Genomic DNA, 17,337 nt, shown 5'->3' with positions numbered 1-17,337 from the left:
CTTCCTGTTCAGCAGCTGTGAAAGCTGCCTCTCCTCGTCCAGCTCCTCCTGCTCCATTTGACAGAGACAGAATCTCCTCACTGTTGTCGGCCTGTCAACAACACTCAGTTAGTTTCAGCCATAAGATAATAAAGGTTTATAGTAGACTAATGTTACACACAGGTTTACATATCAAACTACAGTCTGAAGATTCACTATATTTACTCACCAGTTCAGCCATGAGGAGATGTTTTGTCTTGAGTCGGCCATCATCATTCATCATCATTTCCTGAAACATGTAAAAATAAAATTTTGTGTTTTGTGTTATTTTCTACAACTGTTACATGTTTGTAAAAAAGCTGTAATATAATATGTCAGTTCTCTATCGGTGTATGAGTCATATAAACGGTCAGTTTGACTTACTCCTCCACAAAGTTCCTTCCTGTCAGCAGCCAGGTCTTCATCTGTCTGACAGTTAAATGATCAGGGACTTGATCCTGCTGCTTCAGGAGCATGAACTACCTGAGCATCATTTTCTGCAAGACAGATTCAGCAAACAATCAGCTCACAGAAACACATATTATACTCAAATGTAACATTAAATTGAACGGTGCACCTTTACATTTGACAGTGACTTACTTCTGCTTGGTAGTGGCATCGCCTTTCTTCAGAGAAAGAGGATGGTCTCATTTGTTGGACTCGTTTAAAGACAGCATTGGCGTCCATTTTTAAGAGATGTCAGTTTTCCACAGAGAGAAAAAAACAATCAATCAGTAAAGTAAACAATCAGTAACCAGGTTTGTGGAACGCAATGAACGAATACGTTGGTTCAGAGGGTTTGGACAGCTGAGCGATCAGGTACCAAATGAGTGAGAATGTGCTTGAGTTCTTCAAGTTAAGAACATTCAGAATGTAGATGTGTGTGACGTCATCAACATTCTTGACACATCAAAGAACGGAACTGCTGATATGAAAATGAGGGAACTGAACCCACGTCTGAGTTTAACTCCGCCCACTGCATAATTTTGAAAAATGCTAAAAAGTGGTCAAGAAGCTGAAGGGGGGTGGGGAGGGGGGTCTCCGCAACATGCCAAATCAAAATGAATGCTGTGTATTTCTACATTTTTTTCACCTCGATATGCAAATAATATTGAGTTCAAAATGTATATTGTAGCACCATGCCCTTCACCACAAGATACTATATTCACCAGCATTCACATACCACAGTATTAAGTCATAACTTTAGACTTTTTAGTGTCTGTTAAAAAACACTTTTCACAAAAATATAAAGACTTATGAGTTAATTTCTGGGTATCGCTTACCGTTTGTAATTGGTTGCCAAACTTTTGAAGGTGTGGATGATGCCTTTAACCGGCCAGAACCTTTCAATACTAAATTGGATTGCAACCGAATTTGGGAATGTTGTACATAAAGCCACACTGCACCAGTATGTAACATTTGATATAATTCTACCCACAGTAAAGTAATTATAACATGATATTTCTTCAATTCTGTTGTTTTTAATAAAATGATACTTGGTACAAAAGTTCTCCATGAGAATCTGCACAACATACTGAATCGTGTGACATAGAAGAAATAGGAACATTAGAGCACGTATATTATTGATTTGATTTATTGATTGGGCCAGTGTGCAGTTATTAACATTAAAGATGCACTGCACTGGAAATGCAGTGCCAAATTTGGTGAGTTTTTGAGCATGTTTAGGGGGTCAAATTTAGGTCTGATGTCCCGTAATAACAAAGAAACAAACACACGAAATACAATAGTATTTACCCTAATAATAAATTACAGTTACTGCACTATACATCATGCTTTTCATTCCTTAATGACATATTACTATAATCCTTATTCTCAAATGCATAATGGTTACAGGGAGGAAAGAGACGTTTTTGTATTGTGGCTTTGCAAAAATATTTTTTTTGTTAATGTGGTTCCTGAGTAGGGCAAGGCTGAGTATCACTGCATTAAATGGTCTTGACTACTACTGACACAGTTTAGTTGTGCTGCAGTGGAAAAGGAAAACAACTTCTCTGTTTCTTGCAAGGAGTCAGGACACCTGCTGACAGCTGTTTTATGATGATTTATGGTCTGACTGTATATAAAGAAGTTGAATATTAGCTCCACCTTCAGCAGCTACAACAGTAACATGCTGCTTACACACCGATGCTTTAGTATTTATAATCTACTGGTGTACTGAGTCAGAGGGACCAAACCACTACTTTACTTTTGTTCTTTTTAACTACATTTTTCTCTCTCAGAACTGGTTCTTAGGATATGCTGTCTGATGGTGTCAGAAATCAAATAGTCGCTCTGAACAGCTTCACTCAATGACGGAGTGAAAAACTGACTGACACAGAGAGGGGAGGGGGAAGACGAGATATAGTATCATTTCACCAAGGAGATAACGGAGCATATTTTTATCTTAGTGTTGTACTCGGTCAGTGTTATGGGTCTCTTGTTTTTCATTCTGAAGGCAGCGACACTACAGGGTAACCAGGCTACCTTGGCTAAGCTGGCTAGCATACATCTATTCTACAATTTAGTGGTGCGTTGCCAAACCGTTCCGGGTAGGGATGTCAAAATATAACGGTATTGACGATAACTGTGACATTCAAAAAATGAAAAACTGATCTCATGTTAATACAACACATATGATAATATTGTATAAATAACCCAGTGCCTCTTAAATCATTTCCATTTCTTTCTGGTTTACACTCCAACATAGTAGGTGGCAGTAATGCACCTTAACGCTGGTTGCCATAAACCGGAAAAAAGAAGACGACGATGACACAGTAACTAGTTAGCCACTACCACTGTTGTGAGGCCACAACTGCCACGGAAAATCATGTTGGAGATGAAAGACGAGAGCAAGACACTCTACCCGCACCTGAAAAAGTTATCCTGGCAGTGTGGGAATTTTTTGGATTCTCTAAAAAAGACAATGTGTTGGTAGACATGTGTTGGATTAAGGTCTTAGTTGTGTTGTTATTTAAAGTCGGTGGAGAAAAGAAAAGCAGACATGGCTAGTGCAAGTCAGGATTAAGCCATTACTAAATCATTGGCCTACTTCATAGCAAAGGACATGATGTCCTTTAGAACTGTAGAGAGGCCAACCTTTAAAGCACTGATGGAAACAGTTGCTCCAAAATACAAAATCCTAAGAAGACAACAATTTTCAGATAAAGAAATCCCAAACATGTACCTAAAAGTAAGAGCTGACATTGTCAGCCCCTTGGCTGAAGCCGAGCACTTTGCATTTACAACTGATCCCTGGACCAGCAATACTAGACACCCCTATGTGAGCTTAACAGCTCACTTCATCACACCAGCATGGGAAATGAAAGCCGCATGTCGAGAGACTGCTTTTTTACCTGACGACCAAACAAGTGAAAACATTAAACAGACATTTGAAAATCTAATATAAGAGAGGGGAATTGACCAGACAGCAGTCATGTGTGTCACTACTGACATTACTGGATCAGCTGCTTTGGACATAATTTAAATCTTGTACTTGGAAAGCCCTGAAGATTGACCACGTGGATGCAGCTGTGAGGGCTTGCAGGAGTGTCATCCAGAGATTTAACCATTCACAGAAGAGAAGGAGGGAGCTGGCAAAAAAGCAAGCAGAACTAAATCTCCTCCAACATACCTTGATCCAAGATGTTATGACTTGATGGGGGTCCACATATGACATGATTTCCAGGTAAGTTAGAATTTTTTGGACATGATAATATCCTGTCCATAGAACTATTCTGTCAGTGTCAACATAGGTCTACGCAGTTTTAAAGGCACTGAGCACATTAATGTAAGAAAACAACATAGATAAATCAAGAAATGCATTATTTATTAGCATTTAGTACATGTTTCCTTTACCATGCACTACACACTCGCTTGCTTCTCTCTCACACCTCACTCTCTTTCTCTCTCTTTCTTTTTTTTCTCACTCTCAGACACACGCACAAACATTCCCTGCATGCTGCTCAGCAAGCCTGTTGTGTAAATTAGGAATTAGAAACAGTTTTCTAACTTAATCTAATGTAATGTTTGCTGGTTTGTTGATCAGTATACTGCAGTGGCAGCTACTCTCATGGATGACAGAAGTACCAGGCACCTTGTGCATACATTTCTACTCTTGAGGACACATGTAAGATGCTGAAGTCACTTAGGACCTTTAGTGATCCCCTGGCTGCAGAGACCTGTATCATAACCTCCTCCCTGAGACCTGTCCTTCAGCATTTGACTGAATCCATTCTTACAGAAGAGGATGACTACAGCAGCCAGCCTGGTGAGGAGCATGAAATGTGCCATCCACAAGAACTTACAAGAGTGGTATAAAGATTCAGATCTGGCTACAGGTGAGTAGGCTGGTACCACAAGTTGGCACTTATTCTCCAGCCTGTGAATATCATGAAATCCTCTGACTTGTATATCCTGGATATCCATATTAGTTTTTTAAAATCTTATATTCCTATTTTATTACTACTCTTGAGCTTGCTGTTTGATTGTGTTTTGTGAGCTCCTGTCATAATGCAGTTTCCCTGTGGGCTCATCTACAGTGATGAACATGGCCTGTGTACTGGACCCGCAGTTCAAGTTGAACTGTGGATCTTTTGGTTATCAGTTCATCTGGTTGCCTTTTTAATTTCCATTAAGTGTAATTGTTCTTTTTATACATTTTTGTACAGTTATGGTTACAGACTCTCTCTCCACCTACCTACACTTGTGTTTTGAGTGTAATTAATTTGCCAAAAAAAGAGACAAAGCACAACAAACAAAGTTTAAGATGAATTTGACTGATAGCAGTAATTGACAGTAATTGTTTGGGTCATTTATTTTGAAAATTCACCGGATGCTCAATGCTGTTTCTGTGTCTGACTTCCTGCCCAGCTCGATCTGCTCTGTGCTGCTTGACGTGGCCTCTGTAAAAAATAGACGAGGCACCTATCTTTAGCGCAGCGGAGCGGAGAGCCACTTCTGGGATGCTTCTGAAACGCGCCGCGGCACGCCCAGTGGAATCGGACACATTGACTTAAGTGGCCCCGATCAGCTCCGGCAGCTGCATCGGAGCCGGAACGCGGCGCATACGCGCCCGGTGGAATTTAGGGGTGAAGCATTGTTGAGAGCAAGTCGGTGTATACATTTCCACCAACTTGCTCCCTACAGGGATTTTTAAGGCACTTTAACAACGTCACTCTGACAAACAAGAGTCATAATTAACATGGTCTCTAGAATTCCTAGGCAGGTAAACATAAGCATTGGTTGTTTTAAGCATTTGAGCAGACAACTGACACAGCTGCTTTTCTTGGGACAAGAGGGAACGAGATCAATCTGGTTAGCATGTGCTGCATTATAATTAATACCAACATTGGAAAACGGTTATCATTAAAGGGGAATCCCACCAATTTTACTAATTTTACATAAATAGCCTTTTGTGGCTCCAGAAAGAGATGCATGAAGTCTGATAAACTGTGGGTTGGGACTGAACACTACAAGTTTGGGAATTAAAAATATCTGGAAGTGTGGAGTTAGAGAGAAGTGAGATTACTAGATCCCTTTATTTATTTTTTAATCTTTTTATCAAACTTTTCCGACAAATGCATTCACTCGTCACAACATGACACAAATCACAACAATCAATATCATAGCTCAAGAGAATACACTAAGCCCAATGCACAAACACATTTGCACAAACAGGAACAAAACAAAACAACACAAAAAACTGCCAAATACACTTAGGGTGGGAGTGGGGACAGTGGTTCAAGGAATCTATACTTAATGTTTGGATACAAAATTTTGTTCAAAGTATGAAAGGAAAGGCTTCCAGACTTTCTGGAATCTTTGCTGAGCCCCTTGTGGAGTATTTAAGTTTTCAAGCTTGAGATGTGTCGTAACACTTTCCACCCATTTACAGTGTAATGGTGGTTTGGCAGATTTCCAGTGAATCAACACTAACCGTTGTGCCAATAATAACAAAAAAGCTAAGGCATTACACTGTGCATCTGTAAGTGCAAACATCCCAGGTGCTACTTCAAATAGCCTGGGTCCTGGTCTTATTTCCAGATCTTATTCTAATCCTGGGAAAATATTACCTAGTTTACTTCTGCTGAAGTATAATCTATGTATTACCTTAAATTGCAATATACCATGTGTAATGCATATGGAGGTTGAATGAATTCTTGAAACTTCAGACTGCCATACTTCATTAATTTCAGTCCCAAAGTCTTAAGCACACTTCCTAAGGTGATTCAGAGATGGAGAAACCATTTCTTGAATTGAACTGTATAGTTTGGATAGCAGGCCTTACTGCAGAGGGTCACAAGTCTAGAAATCCAATGATGTGTTGGTGAAGATGGGAAGGGAACTAAGAACAAAACTACAAACCTGGAGATACCTGTAGAAATGGGAGTGTAGAATGTCATATTGTTGTGCCATTTTTTCAAAAAGGATGAAATTATTGTCTTGATAGAGATCCCATACACATCTGAATCCCTTCCTGAACCACAGTTGGAAGGCAGAGTCTAGGAGAGAAGGTGGGAATAGGGCATTGGCTGTAATAGGCAGTAAAGGCAGTACCTGTTTAAACTTGAAGTGGGACCTCAACTGAAGCCATATTTTCAAAATGGGGTTTGTCAGGTTTTTCTTGCTCAGAGGTAGGGCAGCGCAGAGCATAGATGTTAAAGACACCAGACAACACAAAGCCTGTGCCATCTCAGCCCATACTGGTCCAATACCATGGTAAAATTGTGATACCCAATAAACCACCCTGTGAATATTGGAAGCCCAATAATATTGTAAAACGTTTGGCAATGCCAATCTCCCTTTTACCTTCTGTCTCTCCAGATATGATTTACGAATCCTTGGGATGGATCTGTTCCAGATAAAAGAATGAAATGAAACGAAATGCAGTTGTCCAGTTCTTTAAAAAAAAGATTTTGTGATAAAAACAGGTATTGTTAATACCCATGTCAAAAAGAAGTGGGGACAAATGACACCCCTGTCTGGTACCACGGCACAGGGCAAAATGAACAATTTTGTTTGTTCTAATACAGACCTTTGGTGACGCATATAGGATCTCAATCTAAGAACAAAAAGTCAAGCCAAAGCCAAATTTATTTACAGCTGTGAACAAATAGTTATATACTATTTGGTCAAATGCTTTGTGGGCATCGAGAGAGATTCACCTCCAGAGACAATGATCCAGACATATAGAGAATGTTAAATAATTTGTACAAAATACCAAAAAGCCCCAAGATAAATCCTGTTAAATTAAGATGTATTATAGAGTTCATGGCCTTATTAAAACTAACTGCAAGGACCTTTGTTAGAATCTTATAGTTGCTTTAGACCAAACTTACAGGTCTGATTAGCACGTCAGAGGAGGATCCTCTGCCTGTTTTATGTAGAAATGAAATTATAGCTTCCATCATAGTTGGCAGTAATGACTTCTTCTCAAATGTATCTGTATGTAGCGCCCTCTAGACGGCTGGTCTATTTTTATGAGGTACGCTTCCCAAGTTCTTTATGCTTTAGAAATCTCTTTCTTTAAGATTAACTAATACTGAATGACAAGTACACTGTAATATAATATTGGTGAACTAAGTTCTATTTATTCTATAATGTAAGACACTTTTATTTACTCACTGAATGTTTTAATACTAATTTTTAATGTTTTAATCAAAACTGTAGATAAATGAAATAAGAATTAAAGTATCCTTTAAGTTTATACCTTTCTCCTAAACACTTGCCAATTGAAATAAAAGTACTCTCAATATGTCGGTAAACATCAACAGTACTATTTCTCAGACACTTATACAAATGACAAGAAAAAAGTAAGTTTTAAAGATTTACTGTTGTAAATGTAAACACAAATATTCTTTTAATAATGAAAATAAAACACAAAAATAACACTCAAGTTCAAAAGACTTTTCAGTACCTTTTAAATGATCAATTTCTTAATATTCAAATACCCCTTTTGAGTGCACTCATTATAAAACCACCAAATAATGAAACACACCTAAAGCCGGCAGTTATAACTAACTGAAAAGGATATGGGTACCCAGTGTTAATGATGCAGGCCTGAAGCGATGCTTGTGTGCGTTGTAGCCAGAAACAAAATGGCTGCTTCACGCTAAAGCGCTGAAATAAAACAGATGGCAACTCACTGCCGTAATGGCGTACTCCTCGTCCCCTGTGCGATACCAGCGGGTTGCTGATACATGGGATGAGGTAGACGATTCCTCCTGTCAGGACCAGCGTGTTGCGGCCACGTCGGCTGCAGATGACTTCTCCCACTCTCCCGGTAGAACTCACCGCAGATCACACTGAACAGGTCCGGCACACCGCAGGCTAACTTCACCAGTTGAGTAGCTGGTTTAGCTGCACGTAGATGAAGTCCGTAGCTAAGCTAATGTGAGCTACATTAGCTGTTAGCTGTGCTCCTCGTTGAACACTCTTTGCCAAAGTACTCCTTTAAACTCGAACACGGTGCTGCACTGAATAACAGTCCTTTGAGACTCACTGTCCGTTTATCTCTACCTATTATTCATAAACAGTGTCCGTACTCTGCATATTTTTTTACTGTAACATATTAAACGCCAGGCAGTTCTCCCTTCTCTGCTCCGTATCGCGCGCTCTCTCTCTTGAATGTCAAGTTTCTCGCTCACACAACAAAATACACACACTTCCTGTTTAGCCAGATCTTAACCAATTAATTACCAGAATTACACTTTTCTCAATCGGTACTTCCTCTTTAACCCTGAGACTTTTCAAAATAACATGAAATATCTTAAAGTGCATATTTGAATCTTTTTAAACTTATTTATTAAACTATTTTTAAACAAACTTTATCAACCTTCATGAAATATTATTCTTAATACTTTTAATCACATTTTATCAAACATGAACATATTTAAACTATTTATTGTCCCTTTTTAACAGGGTTACACCCTCCCCCCTTTAAACGTCTGATGTCCTCATCAGATTACAAAACTTAACTTAAGTTTCTACTCAAAGTATTAAGGGTGAGATTATGAGACCCAGCTTAGTGCTTACCAATTTTTATAGTAACCCCTCTATGTACAATGGTAATGGGTTGATCTTTGGCCTTTCCTGGCTCATCATAGGTAAGTCTTACAACTGGTTTCAATGATCTTTTTGGCCTACTTGGCTTTGGTGTCACATGTACATTAGAACAGCTCGAGGGTAGTTGCTCATCTTCACTGGAGAGTGGTCCTGACTCAGAGTCGGTTGCTTGAGGGACATCTGGAACATGCTCTACAGGAGAGTGGTCTCTCTCTGAGTGACTCTCTTCTGAAGGACTGAGGACTTCCAACTGCTCTGATCCTTCAGCACTATGTCTTTCTCTCCTTCGCAAGAGATTTCCCATTAACTCCCTATAGGGTTTGGTCGGCCATTCACACTCCAGATCAGAAGAATCACTCAAGGTATGGTTTTCTCTTTGTACAGTGTGATCTGTGGAGTTTCTTTTGTGTCGGTTGGGGACACGACTTCGAGTCACAGGTCTCTTTGGAACATTCTCCATTTCCTCCTGCACTGGTATCCTCACTCGATCTCCTATGAGAAGGAGATTATCTCTGTGCAATGTTTTGACCTTCCCTTTGACGTTTAGTGGCTTTACTCTGTAAACAGGCAAGTTTGGCAACTTATCCACTACAACATAAGGGACATAGTACCAGCGATTTTCCAGTTTGTGTTTTCCCTTCAATCCAAGGTTTTTCAGCAATACTCTGTCGCCAGGTTCTAGTTTGTGGAACCTAAGTCTCTTGTCGTATGCCTTTTTATTTTGCTGGTGTCTCTTGTTAGAGACCTCTGTGGCCAGGTTATAGGCTGTCTGCAAATCCTCTTTCAGTTTGGCAACATATGCAGAATGTGGTTGGTCAACTTTGCCATCTGGGCATGTCCCAAAGCATACATCCAGCGGGAGTCGAGCCTCTCGGCCGAACATCAGCATATACGGGGAGTATCCCGTGGCGTCACACTTGGTGCTATTGTATGCATGCACCAGGTGCACTACATGCTGACTCCATTGCCGCTTCTTTTCTTGGTTGAGTGTGGCCAACATGGATAACAGAGTTCTGTTGAAGCGTTCAGGTTGGAGATCACCCTGGGGGTGGTAAGGGGTGGTCCTTGACTTCTGTATGCCCAGTATCTTTAACAACTCTTTAATGAGTCGAGACTCAAAGTCTCTGCCTTGATCAGAGTGAATACGAGATGGCAGGCCATAATGTACAAAGTACTTTTCCACTAAGACTTTTGCCACTGTGAGAGCTTTTTGATTGAGAGTGGGGAAAGCTTGGGCGTATCTCGTAAAATGGTCAGTTATGACAAGCACATTACTCACTCCTCTTGAGTCAGGTTCCATAGACAGGAAGTCAATACAGACGAGGTCCATAGGTCCAGAGCTCACTATCTGATGTAACGGTGCAGCTCTTTGACATGGAGTCTTCCTGAGCACACACTCTCCGCAGTTTTTCACATATTGCTCTACATCGACTGACATCTTTGGCCAGAAGAATCGGCTCCTGATCATGTCAGTGACTCTGTCCACTCCTAAATGACCAAGGTCATCGTGCATGGTTTTGAGTACTACTGCTTTGAACTTGGCAGGTAGCACTAGCTGCTGTGTCTTTTTCCCTGTGTGGCATGTGCTCACCCGATGTAGTAACCCGTCAGTCATGACTAGCTTACCCATCTCTCTTTTCATAGGGAGTAACTCTGGGTTGTCTTTCCACTTGCCACACTTTAAAGCTTGTATGGTGGGTGCTATCAAGCCGTCTTGGGCTTGGGCTGCCATTAAGTCCTGCCTGGACATTTGTTCCAGTGAGTTAAGCTGAAGACGTGTGGGGAAAGCATACACGTCAGGAATGCAGTCAGGTGGAGCTCCAAGCTGTTCAGCATACTTGGGGGAGTCTGCCGATGGGCCAAGAACACCGACTCGCTGGCATATTGACTTGACTCCAGCCTGCGAGATGCTCTGCCATTCCGTCTCCTCATCTCTTGCCTCTATGCGTGACAACAGATCAGCATCAATGTTATTTCTACCTGGTCTGTAGATAATGTTAAAATCGTACACTGACAAGTCCGACAGCCACCGATGTCCTGTGGCGTTGAGCTTTGCTGATGTCAGGACGTAAGTTAGAGGGTTGTTGTCTGTACGCACAGTAAAGTGGGCTCCGTAGAGATAGTCGTGAAATTTCTCCACAACTGCCCATTTCAGCGACAGAAACTCTAACTGATGGATGGCGTAGTTTTTTTCTGACGAGCTCAGTTTTCTGCTTGCGAACGCCACTGGTCGCAAGCCTTTTGGGTATGCCTGATAAAGCACAGCTCCCAGTCCCGTAAGGCTAGCATCGACATGCAGTGTGTAGGGCTTATCAGGATCTGCAAAGGCGAGCACAGGGGCGTTTGTCAAACACTGTTTGATTTTTTCAAAGGCTTCAGTGCATGACTCGTCCCACCTGTCTCCAAACAGCTCCTTCTCATCCAAATAAACATCTCTCTTCCCTTTTACTGGCTTTTTGCTACGCTGAGGGGGGCCATAACCTTTAGTGAGGTCAGTCAAAGGGCGGACGATGGAGGAGTAGTTGTGGATAAATCGTCTATAATAACCACAAAAACCCAAAAAGGATCGTAGGGTCTTGAGATTGTAAGGTTGGGGCCAAGTGGTCACAGCTTCGATTTTTGCAGGGTCAGCAGCAACACCCTCAGCAGTCACAATATGACCCACATACTTGACCTTTGTTTGGCAAAACTGACATTTGTCAAGTGAAATCTTGAGCCCTACTTCTCTGAGTCTGTCCAGCACCTTTAAGAGTCTCTCTTCATGTTCTGCCAGGGTCTTTCCGAATATGATCAGATCATCCAGATAGACTATTACTTGGAGCATGTTCATGTCTCCAACTGCTTTCTCCATGAGGCGCTGGAAGGTTGCAGGAGCTCCAGTTATGCCTTAAGGCATCCTCTCAAATTGGTAGAACCCGAGAGGGCAGATAAAGGCAGTCTTTTCTTTGTCCTCTTCTTTCATGGCTATTTGATAGTAACCACTTCTTAAGTCGATCACTGAGAACCATTTACTACCCGACAGGCAGTCAAGAGCCTCATCGATGCGTGGGGTAGTGTATTGATCTGGTACAGTGCGGCTGTTTAGTGTGCGGTAGTCAATGCACATCCTTACATCCCCATTCTTTTTCCTCACAACCACTATGGGCGATGCATATGGACTTCTGGACTCTTTAATGATGCCTGCAGCTAGTAGCTTTTGAATATGACGCCTCACATCGTCAATATCCGCAGGGGCGATGCGTCTGGAGCGTTCACGAAAGGGTCGTGAATCAGATAAGCGGATCGTGTGCTCCACTTCTTTGGCGAGTCCCACATCGAGTTCATGAAGAGAGAATACATCTGCTCTTTCAGACAGTTTTTGTCTGAGCCTTGCTTTCCATGTTTCGGGGACAGGTGACTCACCAAAGTCGATCATTCTGACATCAAAAGCATCCTCAGTCTCTGGCTTTTGTTTTGGCACTGTGGTAACCACATCAGCTACACACAGGTGACCCAGGACAGCACCGGCAGGAATGGTCACTTCTTTCTGCGACTCATTATGAACCACAACTGTCAGCCGGTTAATGTCCACAGCATTACTGGGTATTGCCATAGGTTGGAGCATGACGCCTGATGGGAGAGTAGCTGTACTGGAGGCCTCTACTATCAAGATGTCATCTGGCAGGGACTTTCCAAGCACCACTTTGCAGACTACTTTAATGCTGCCACCTGCAGGTAGGACAAGTGAGCTTCGACCCGCCAACTTTACACAACCTATTTCGTCATCCTCTTCATTTGACAAGTCAATGGCTTTTTCTTTCACTGTTTCTGGGAAAGTGTTCTGTATGCCAAAGGCGTGGGCTACAGTGCCTTCAACTCTATCGTCACGCAGCTGGGCTAGCCGCTTGGATAGGTTAGCCTTGGTATTTGTCCCGAGGATCACAGGTGTCTGATCAGGACCAGGTGGATCGGGGCAAATGAGAGCCAGGGCTGACAGGGCTGTTGGGGTACCCGCTACCTTTTTGGGAAACTCTAGGTCCACTGCCACGTAGCCAAGATAAGGGTAATCAGAGTCACTTAAACCCCAAATGTTAAGGTCACTTACTGGGCGAATAGGAGTATCAGCAAGATGTCTCCTGTACCAGGATTCAAAGATGATGCTAACTCTTGAGCCACTGTCGAGTAATGCATCACACAAATGTCCATTAACTTTCAGAGGCTCCAAAGATGGTGGCCCTATTAGACCCTCTGGTATGCCTGTTGGGGCAAGCTGATCTACTACACTCCTCCTCACAGTGCAGTCAGTTTTGGGTGAGGGGACATCAGTAGTAGGTTGAGTGCTATGGGTCTTAGCCTTTTTGAGAGCTTGAATGAGTCTTTGGATCACTTTGCTTTGGTTCTCAGGGTTTTTGCACTTCCCTGCCATGTGTCCATTTTCGCCACAGCGATAGCAGAAACGCTCTTCTGTCTCAGCCCCTTGTCTGTTTTGAGTGTTTACAGTCATCACTGTGGGAGAAGGTGTAGACGATTGAGGTAATCTGGAGTTCACCTTTTGTTGTAACTGTTTCAGTTCTTTCCTCAGAGCTATCACTTCTGGATCAGCATTAGTCTCTGGGACATTTCTCACTTTAGTTTGAAAGTTCTCATTTTGTGTCTCTTTGTCCCGTGTAGAGAGCGCAGCAAACATTGATTTCACTTCTTTAATTTCAGCTCTCAAACTCTGTATCTCTGAGTGTTTGTTTTCTTCTTGAAGCTTGGTGTGAACTGTATACACTGAATGGTTCAGCTTTGCTCGAGAAGATTCATATTCTTCTTCTGAACGAATTTCTTTCAGGAGCTCAAGGAAAGTTGGGGGATTAGCTCTTCTCTCCCTCAGTCGCAATTGGATTAACATCAGATCAGCATTAACTGCACCCCTCAGAAGCTGCTCAAGCCGTGCACCATCCATGGCTAGGGGAGTGAGACCACCTCTTTGTACCACTTTGGACAGGCAACGTTCTAATCTCCTGAGGAAATCAGATAGCTTCTCACCAGGTTGCTGCTGCTGCATTCTGAATGTGAAATACAAATCGTCTCCAGACTCTGCTAATCCAAAGGCGTTTTCCAGAGCCTCCAGGCACTTGTCAGGGGCAATGTCAGGATTGGAGAGACGCACTGCTTTTATCACTTCCAGAGCTGGCCCCTTTAAACTCTCCATTATCTTTCTCCTCTTGTCTTTAGCAGAACCCTCACTCTCTTCAACCATCAGGTAAGCTTGCTCTAACCAGTGGTCGAATTGTTCCTCTCCTGCTGGTGTAGGCACAATACCGGAAAAGATCCGCAGGCGGCGGTATCCTCCACTTTCTGCTGAGGGCTTGACAGTCTTATCAAACAGATCGCCCACAGCACGAAGGATGGCTTCTGTAGAGGGAGGTATGTGCGGGGTCAGCAAGGCCTGCACATCCTCTGTGGACTTTCCTTCTGCTTGTAGAAGAGCATGCAGTTTACGGTTAAAGTCCAACTCAGGGTCTGAGCTCTGAGCCACAGTGAATATTTTCCATGCAGTTTGTCCATCTGAGCTCAAAACTTCACTTGGGACGTCTGCATCAGTCAATTTCTCTTTGCACTCGCAAAGCACCAGCACTTCATTTGTAGTTTCGTTTAACATTCTTCCTCTCACTTGTACCCGTCCCAAGCACTTTACAGTTTGCAAAGTCTCTACTATGTGTGCTGTTTCTGTCTTCTCAGGAACGATGGTCAGCAAGGCATGGCTCTCATCCAGGTTTTCACCTCGACACCAGTTCTTCAGCTGGTTCCTGTACATTGTGACACTTTAGCTGCTGTTAGTTAAATATCACCATATATTGTTTTGTTTGTCTTAGTTTTGTTTTTTTTTCACAGTTGAATAGTTCACACACTAGGAAATTTACAGTCACAAATCACCAATTTCAGCATTAATTAACCCACAATCCCAGCAGTGCCTCCATTTTATGTAGCGCCCTCTAGACGGCTGGTCTATTTTTATGAGGTACGCTTCCCAAGTTCTTTATGCTTTAGAAATCTCTTTCTTTAAGATTAACTAATACTGAATGACAAGTACACTGTAATATAATATTGGTGAACTAAGTTCTATTTATTCTATAATGTAAGACACTTTTATTTACTCACTGAATGTTTTAATACTAATTTTTAATGTTTTAATCAAAACTGTAGATAAATGAAATAAGAATTAAAGTATCCTTTAAGTTTATACCTTTCTCCTAAACACTTGCCAATTGAAATAAAAGTACTCTCAATATGTCGGTAAACATCAACAGTACTATTTCTCAGACACTTATACAAATGACAAGAAAAAAGTAAGTTTTAAAGATTTACTGTTGTAAATGTAAACACAAATATTCTTTTAATAATGAAAATAAAACACAAAAATAACACTCAAGTTCAAAAGACTTTTCAGTACCTTTTAAATGATCAATTTCTTAATATTCAAATACCCCTTTTGAGTGCACTCATTATAAAACCACCAAATAATGAAACACACCTAAAGCCGGCAGTTATAACTAACTGAAAAGGATATGGGTACCCAGTGTTAATGATGCAGGCCTGAAGCGATGCTTGTGTGCGTTGTAGCCAGAAACAAAATGGCTGCTTCACGCTAAAGCGCTGAAATAAAACAGATGGCAACTCACTGCCGTAATGGCGTACTCCTCGTCCCCTGTGCGATACCAGCGGGTTGCTGATACATGGGATGAGGTAGACGATTCCTCCTGTCAGGACCAGCGTGTTGCGGCCACGTCGGCTGCAGATGACTTCTCCCACTCTCCCGGTAGAACTCACCGCAGATCACACTGAACAGGTCCGGCACACCGCAGGCTAACTTCACCAGTTGAGTAGCTGGTTTAGCTGCACGTAGATGAAGTCCGTAGCTAAGCTAATGTGAGCTACATTAGCTGTTAGCTGTGCTCCTCGTTGAACACTCTTTGCCAAAGTACTCCTTTAAACTCGAACACGGTGCTGCACTGAATAACAGTCCTTTGAGACTCACTGTCCGTTTATCTCTACCTATTATTCATAAACAGTGTCCGTACTCTGCATATTTTTTTACTGTAACATATTAAACGCCAGGCAGTTCTCCCTTCTCTGCTCCGTATCGCGCGCTCTCTCTCTTGAATGTCAAGTTTCTCGCTCACACAACAAAATACACACACTTCCTGTTTAGCCAGATCTTAACCAATTAATTACCAGAATTACACTTTTCTCAATCGGTACTTCCTCTTTAACCCTGAGACTTTTCAAAATAACATGAAATATCTTAAAGTGCATATTTGAATCTTTTTAAACTTATTTATTAAACTATTTTTAAACAAACTTTATCAACCTTCATGAAATATTATTCTTAATACTTTTAATCACATTTTATCAAACATGAACATATTTAAACTATTTATTGTCCCTTTTTAACAGGGTTACATGTAAACACCTCACTTAGGATAGGGGCCAATTTCTGTAAAATTCTGTATTCTGTAGAATTCAATGGGGAACCCGTCAGATCGGTACTTTACAACTTCTCATTTGTGAGAGTTTCTTTTACTGATATAGTAATTAGTAAAATAGTAATTTACTAGCTCTCTCTCCATATTCATACTCCCATTGTCTATATTTCAAAAACCATTCCTCCTCTGATTGTGTAGGTAATAGGGATGTGCAGAGGGCCTAGTATTTGTATATGTATCTGTATTTGTTGAGGCAGCAAAATTATTTGTATTTGTATTTGTATTAGAATAAAAGTGGAAAGAGGTTTAAAAATCCTGTTTTTTAAAAAAAATTTTTTTTTATTGCTATTAATTTTAGAAAATTAAAGTGTTATAATAAGTGTTCATGAATTAACTACCTTATGAAGGAGGTCCCCACACCGGGTCTCGAACTGGAGTCTCCCAAATCATTGACAACTGTGCTGACTACTGAGCTAAAACTTTACTCATCGCCTCATTGTAGACAGACCTCTACCTATTTATACACCCATAACACAGAGCACTGGGTGTAATGTGTAGGGAAAAACATCAAAGGTGATTATTGGTTTGCACTTTTCATTTAATGCCTATTTTTTACAACCTAAGTTTGTGGAAAGGAGAAGGGGAACAACCGGTTATGGAGAGTTCCCTGGGAGCACTTTGCGTGTGTCAGTAGCTCAGCTTTATCTCTGGCGAACACCCCCAACTCTAGGAGTGATGTCCAAATTAGGAAATGTGTGTCATGTAGCAGGTGGATGTGACTCCCCTCATTGAGACCTGCTGATAG

At 41.4% G+C, this 17,337-nt stretch overlaps 1 protein-coding gene and 1 long non-coding RNA gene across 2 annotated transcripts; both read right to left on the bottom strand.

The window, feature by feature from the left end:
- Positions 1-228: 228 nt before the first annotated feature.
- Positions 229-981, bottom strand: LOC122971706. Its single transcript, XR_006399552.1, has 3 exons — positions 619-981; positions 403-515; positions 229-268 (listed from the first exon to the last, which is right to left on the bottom strand). It is a non-coding gene; the product is annotated as an uncharacterized LOC122971706 (long non-coding RNA).
- Positions 982-7,848: 6,867 nt separating this feature from the next.
- LOC122971628 lies at positions 7,849-14,912 on the bottom strand. The gene is given in 1 exon segment (XM_044338361.1): positions 7,849-14,912. A coding segment is annotated over 1 exon segment (5,823 nt). The 5' UTR covers positions 14,864-14,912; the 3' UTR covers positions 7,849-9,040.
- Between the last annotated feature and the right edge of the window lie 2,425 nt (positions 14,913-17,337).

This window comes from Thunnus albacares, chromosome 20, assembly GCF_914725855.1.
Source record: "Thunnus albacares chromosome 20, fThuAlb1.1, whole genome shotgun sequence".
Classification (NCBI taxonomy): Eukaryota; Metazoa; Chordata; class Actinopteri; order Scombriformes; family Scombridae; genus Thunnus; species Thunnus albacares.
This window is presented reverse-complemented; position numbering and strand designations above follow the sequence as displayed.